This window comes from Muntiacus reevesi, chromosome 5, assembly GCF_963930625.1.
Source record: "Muntiacus reevesi chromosome 5, mMunRee1.1, whole genome shotgun sequence".
Classification (NCBI taxonomy): Eukaryota; Metazoa; Chordata; class Mammalia; order Artiodactyla; family Cervidae; genus Muntiacus; species Muntiacus reevesi.
Genome location: NC_089253.1, coordinates 112,642,796 through 112,650,102, shown reverse-complemented (window position 1 = coordinate 112,650,102; position 7,307 = coordinate 112,642,796). Strand labels below are relative to the sequence as shown.

The following is a 7,307-nucleotide window of genomic DNA, read 5'->3' as shown; positions in this document are numbered from 1 at the left end:
GATTCAGATCTAAAATCAAATGTAGATTCAAATCCTTGCTCTACCACTTACTATGTGATCTTAAGCTAGTTGAACTTAAACTCCCTGTCTTTTAGCTTCCTCGCTTGTAAAATGCTGTTAACAATGTCCCTGCTACATATGACTGTGTGAGAATTAAGTGACTTTTGACACATAAAATGATTGATACAATGCCAGGCACATACAAGTGTTCATAGTAAGTATGTAATTATTATTAATTAAAACATTATTACTATATAAAGTGATAATTTTATGAAATTTGGTAACAGATAGTAATAAAAAAGAAAATCAGTAATAAATAATACTCACAAGTACATAGACCTAAACTGAAGACTTTTTAAGTAAAGACAAACTATAAATTATGTAAAATTCTTAGGTCAAAATATCTTTAATGACCCAAATATTAAACTAATGTCCTTTTACGAGGTAGGCAGAATGCTAAACACTATATCACTTAGTGACAACCCTTAACTTACATGGAACCTGGCAGCAGAATATATATACATCTATTTCTCCTAGAATTCATCTGTCATCATTACTTCTTTGTTCATCCTATAGATCATATCAAAACTAAATCTCCAAAATGGAAAAAGCAAAAAGCCAAAGTTTGGAGGAAGACTTTGAAGGACAGGCCTCACACACAGGTAAGCAAAGTCAGAAGGAAAAAAACAATTGTAAAATTAAAATTAAATTTGGAGATCTCTTATCATTACTCAGTATGAAACTTAAGTAATACCTTTGAATGGGTTGATGGAATCATCTAAAAAATATTTGACTGTATAAATTAATGTGAAATCAAATACTTTTGAAACAATTTTATCAAAGATAAAAGATATCAAAGAAAGAGAAAAACACTGATTATTGAGAATTTCTTGCTGATAGATAAAATTTCTTGCTTGTAGATAAAACCTCTCTATCTACACTATAATTAAGCGACTTTTCTTCTCTCCTAATTTCCCCCACTGTGGGCTTTCTTTGCAATTGTAAATAATAGAAGACCAAAAGAAAAATAAATAAATTGAGTTTTTAATTTTAATTCTTCTAATCTAAAAAAATACACTAATTTTTAAAAATCTTAAATAAAATTGATTTCAATATTCTTCCAGAATAACTAAGACTTCATTTTATCCAAAGCCTGCTTTCTTGATCTGCTAAATTGTGTGTGGCTGTCTATATACCACTAGCAATAGTTTAAAAGTCAAACAGCATGGTTTAAATTTTTAAATTCAAGTTTCTTTTAACTCTATTGAATATTATTTAAGTAATACTCCCTTCTCTGTTTAATAGTCATATAGAATTTTTAGATTTAGTCAGGAGTTTGAATGAATTCATATGAATACTAAACAAAAATCCATGAAAACTAATTTCATAATGACAGTGACCTTCTAAGTATGACACAAAACCAAGAAATCATAAAGGAAGATTGATAAATTTAGCTATATAAATGAGGAAAAGAAGCAAGGAAGAGAGAGAGGGAAGAAACATGGAAAAGGGAGACAATTTGCTTTAAATTTTATTTCAGGACCCAAGGGAGTAATAAATGATTGGAGAAAGTTTAAATTGGAGAGTGAAGATAATGATTCAGTTGCACCTAGCAAGAAGGAGATTCTCAGACAGATGTCTTCTCCTCAGAGTAGAGATGACAAAGACTCAAAAGAAAGATTCAGCAGAAAGGTAAGATAAGAAAAAAATCTATTACTTATTATTAATAATCTACAATATGTTTTTATTAAAGTATTGTTTGTATTAGCAAAAAAAAAAAAAAAAGAGGAATGCAGTAAATGCCTTTGCCTAAAAGTTAGCATAGGCAACTGTTAAAAGAATGAGTTACAAATACATGACCTGACTTAGAGATAGTTCCACAATATAAGAAAGCAAGATACAAAAAGTTATGTGATACCATTTTCTACAGCAATAGAAAACAAACACTATATTTGTATTTATGCTGAAATGATTATATGGGAACATATGTAAAAAAGTATGAAAAGACACTGACCAAACTGACAATATTGGTTAAGCGGAAGGGTGGGGTTTATTGACAGTTCTCAGCTTCCTCCTTCCAAGGAGGAGGTGTCAGGGAATGTTTGACGGGAGGATTCCTATGTGCTGTCTCTCATGAGTCCTTTGTCCCTCTTCAAGCGGAACAGCACGCTGCTCCCAGGGACTGAGGTCATTGTGTGAGGCAGGCTTGGGTCTCCTTTTGTAAACATTCTCTTTATGACAAAACTGTTTAGTCTTGCTCCCCTTTCTTGAGATATGGATTGTCTCCTGACCATGTGATTAACATTACCCCTTGCTCCCCTGGTAACGGTTGCTGTACGTTTGGTTTTCTGATCTCTATCATTCCCAAAAGAAGTTTCTTGCACCACAGCCTAAATATACTCATAGAAAAATCATTAAAGCACCTTTGCTCCATCAGAGCTTAGGTCCCCATGTCTTTTTTGTTTCTCTCTCTCTCTCTTTTTCTGGTTGATTCTCTGAAGCGTGGAGACCCGTCGTGCTCACTTCCCCGCCCAGGCTTCTAAGACCCTCTCGAGAAGGCACTTTGTGCCTTCACCCCCTCGAGAGGGCGCCTGGTGCCTTCGTGAGCAATGCAAGTCCTGTGTCAAGGGCTTTATCGGTCCTCTGCGTAAACCAGGGAATATCAGCCTCTTTCTCTCTTTTACTTTCTTATCATCGACTCTGTACCACCAGGTGCCGGTCCACTAAAGGACCCCAACAAGGAGGAAGAAGGTAAGCAGAATAAGCCGCAATATATCCATGATATTTTTTTAAAAAAGAGCATTTTAAAAAATTCTCATTTGTCTCTTATTATATAATGTGTATGTAAATTGGTATTTGTGGTTCAGTCTGTTTAACAAAGAACTATGATAGCAACTTATAAATTATACAAAACATTTAACAATGATTAGGGTTAAAATAAATTAATTTGGAAAGATAACCTTAAAGCAGAAAAAATAATATGATAAGAATAATGAGATAAAAAAAGAGAGAATGAGGACATTAGAAAAACAAATATAGGAGGAAGAAACAAGAGAAGTAAACAACAAAAGCACCAGATATTTCTACTTAATCCTGATATCTTCTATAAAAAACCTACCTCATAGATTTATTGTAAAGATTAAGAAAATAATCTATATAAATTATCTAAGACATAGTAAATTTTCCGTAAATTTGGGGGTCATCCAACTTCCATGGTTCTGGGCTGCTCCACATCAATTAATCACACTATATCCCATCAACACTCCTTTATATCACATGTGTGCACATGTGTGCGTGAAGGGAGAGGGTGTTTAACATTCTGTTGCCTAAATCATAATGACATTGCAATTAAGAAAGGCTCTGCAGGTAATTTTATATTCCAGCTGCAGTGAAAAGTAGCTGTCTTACAAACTGAAGTTAGGTCTTTTTTCACTTTAGCCTAAACCAGTGCATACGAATCACCTGGAGAGCTTGTTTAAACATGGCTCACTCAGCCTCACCCTTCCAGATTCTGATTCAGTAGATCTGGGGTGGCGTCCCCAGATTTGCATTTCCCAGAACTTTTCAGCTGGCGGTGATGCTGCTAGTCTTCTGGCTAATCTGGAGAACTCCAAATATTTGTAAAAGCTGTCTTGCTTAAATGCTATCCTACAGATTCCAAAAAAATCAGTAAGTGATTAGACAAAATCTTTTTTTTTTGTTGTTGTTGTTGTTGTTGTTGAGGAGGCAATAATGTCCAAAGGCACTTGTTGGGGACACATTTAAATGAGTATGCAGGCACTTGTGTGCACGCATGTGTATTTACAGTTTTATGAAAGTCACTCTAAAGTAGACCTTGTTGGGGTTTTTTTCACCCAAACTGGAACATTCCATGACCATCTCACAGCTCAACTATATTCAGCAGTACTAATGTATGCATTGAATCACGAAATAATTACTGAACCTCTATTATGGGCCAGACACAAAACAGATATTAGAGAGTGATGAATGACACACAAAAAATTCCTGCCCCCAAAGAACACAAAAGTTAGGAAAACTAATATTAGACAAATAAACATATACAATAATATCAAGTATTATTTACTGCTATGAAGAAAAATAATAAAACAAAAGGGGTAGAAAGTGTGGGGCAGGGACACATTTAAGTAGAATAATCAAAGAAGGTGACATTTGATCAAATGAGGTGGAAGAAAAGGCCACCTCAGGAGATAGTGAAAGTGAGTCACTCAGTCATGTCCGACTCTGCGACCCCATGGAGGTAGAGGAGATAGGAAATACAAACTCTTTAAGTTGAGAATGGGTTTGTTATGTATAAGGAATACAAACTTCTGACTGATTGATCTCTCTCATTTCTTTCATCTATTTCCAGATGAGTGTTCAAGAATACGAACTAATCCACAAAGACAAAGAAGATGAAAATTGCCTTCGTAAATACCGCAGACAGTGTATGCAGGATATGCACCAGAAGCTGAGTTTTGGGCCTAGATACGGGTTTGTGTATGAGCTGGAATCTGGGGAGCAATTCCTGGAAACCATTGAAAAGGAACAGAAAATCACCACTATCGTTGTTCACATTTATGAAGATGGTGTCAAGGGCTGTGATGCTCTAAACAGTAGCTTAGCATGCCTTGCAGCTGAATATCCTATGGTCAAGTTTTGTAAAATAAAGGCTTCTAATACAGGCGCTGGGGACCGCTTTTCCTCAGACGTACTCCCCACACTGCTTGTCTACAAAGGTGGGGAGCTCCTAAGCAATTTCATTAGTGTTACTGAACAGCTTGCCGAAGAATTTTTTACTGGGGATGTGGAGTCTTTCCTAAATGAATATGGGTTATTACCTGAAAAGGAGATGCATGTCCTAGAGCAGAGCAACATGGAAGAAGATATGGAATAAAGATTCACTATGTCAATGTTTCATATTTCATATTTCTCCTTTAAGCATTGAATATTGATTTTGGTAGTATTCACATTTCTTTAGGGAATACCAAACACAGCCCTGGCTTTTCTAATTTGGGGAAGAAAAACTCCAGACTGACACTAAAATTATATGATTCGGTTCAGTCGCTCAGTCATGTCCGACTCTTTGCAACCCCAATTATATTAGCATTTCTTAATATTTGTTACTCAAGTTGATATAACACTTTACCCCAAAACATTGTAGTCTTCAGCAAAATGTTAGTAGACAAAGAGGCTATGAAAATAACCGTGAAAGTTTTCAAAAATCCCTTTCAAGCTATATGTTGGCTTTTTTATTCCATGCTTTTCCTTATTGTTATTACTAAGTTTTTCAAATTATATTGTTAATTATAAAGTCGCTTGTGTAATAAGAATAAAGTCTCATAAGGAAATAAGTCTCTATTTAAAGTCTGTTCTCTCTCAAATATTATATTATCAAGACCCTAAAACATTATGCAACCCAAAATACAAATAAATTTTCATTTGGTAAGATATTTTATATTCCAAATAAACTAATACATAAGAAACTTAGAAACACTGTGACTCAGTAAAATTATTTTTAAAAAGGATTTATTTAAAAATACAGTTTCAGTTTCAGAAAATAAGGAAAAAAGTGAGTAGAAACAAGGTCTTTTAGACAAAAGAATAATATTTAGCGGTAACAATAATTACAACTATCATTTATTGATTGTCTTTTAAGGGCCAATATTTTATACATGTCATTTCTAATACTTAACCACAATTCTGCAAGTAAATATTACTCCCATTTCATAAATGATGAAATTGAAATTCAGAGAAGTAGAAGTTCTACTTCTATTTCCCTGGAAAACACTTGGAAAACTCTCCTGCTACACAAACACATGGAAATACAAAATAAAATATAATCTGAAAAATGTTTTTAAATGCATGAATGAGATAAAGAGCAAGATAAAAGAAATTTCTAGGTATCTGAATCAGAGCAAAAAATAACCATGAGTGAGAGCCAAAATATGTCCTATTGTTGAAGGCATGGTGCTTGGTAAGTAACCAAAAATGTGCTCTCAGTGACAAGTGTGCTTAAAACAGGTTGGCACATTTTCCCCTGATGAGACAATGTTGAAGCCAGACATATGTCAAAAGTTCTAGTCTCCACTCTCCTAGATGACTATTTTATGGCTTCTCTTCCTTCCTTAAATGTTTTTTACCCCAGTCCAAACACTTTACCTTGCCCATATTTCATTGAGAAAACAGAAATTATCAGATGAACCCTGCTTCACCTTTCCATTACCAATCTAAAATGTGCACATGCGTATAAACACTGTTTCTGTTGATGTGAACATGGAAGAAGTTTACGCAGCCACCTAAGGTCAACGGAGAAAAGTATGCTGTGGATCCGACGCTCACCTGCACAGTAACTTTACTCCTGAAATTATTTCCCTTCTACTTACATCATCTATTTCTCACTTTCTCTATGTTGTATTCTTCATATTGGCTTGTAAATGAGTTTTTAAACTGTCCGCTATTTAAAATATGCTCCTTAAAATTTCCAGCTATCCTTCACTTCTCTGCTTCCCTTTAAAATCATGTCTCATGAAAGAAGGGTCTAACTAAAGTCATTATCTTTATTCCTCATTTCCAATTTTTTTCATCCAACTCTAATCAGGTCTTTGTCCCAAGCACCCTAATTATAGTTGTAGTCAATTTGTCAAACTTAAGCTTATTTCTTATAAGTCTTATTGTAACAGGGAAGAATAAATCTGACTCCATATGGGATCTGTTTCTTCTATGTTAACCTTTATGTTATACTGCTTTTGCTATAAGTTGGTCACTGAAAGAATACAACCTGAAATATACAGGATAGCCCATTCTCAAGGTTCTGACCATTAAACATGTGACAATTTCCATTTGTATAGAGATTAAAAAGTTGCACATCTGAGAATAACATTTGTCTTGTTGGAGGTTTATAGGAACACTGTGACCAGGATTACATGGACAGATGCAAGAGCAAAGGATTCCGGCACCAAAAAGTTCGCAAAAATCAGCCACAATCCCTTTCCTTTTAGTATAAAAGACATTTGAATCGTAACTCAGATAAGATGATTCTTTGGGACACAGTCCACCATCTTCTCAGTGTGCTGGTTTTCGGAATAAAGAATTCCTTGTCCCAACAACTCTTCTCTTAATTTACTGGCCTGTTGTGCAGCAAGCAGTATGAGCTTAGACCCAGTAACATTATTCCTTATTTTACTCTATCTCCGATAAGCATGTGTCAGCACTGACCACCTCCCCTCTTAAGTCACTTCTAGCTTCGTTGAAAATACAGTCTCTTCCTATCACCTGACTATTCCTTCTAACTCTCCCTCTCTAACTTC

The 7,307-nt window shown here is 34.8% G+C and overlaps 1 protein-coding gene across 1 annotated transcript; it reads left to right on the top strand.

Moving 5' to 3' along the window:
* The first annotated feature begins 601 nt into the window (after positions 1–601).
* Positions 602–4,894, top strand: PDC (phosducin). The gene is made up of 3 exons (XM_065938246.1): positions 602–662; positions 1,541–1,692; positions 4,370–4,894. The coding sequence occupies exons 1-3, from the start codon at positions 602–604 to the stop codon at positions 4,892–4,894; spliced, it is 738 nt and encodes a 245-aa protein (XP_065794318.1).
* The last annotated feature ends 2,413 nt before the right edge of the window (positions 4,895–7,307 follow it).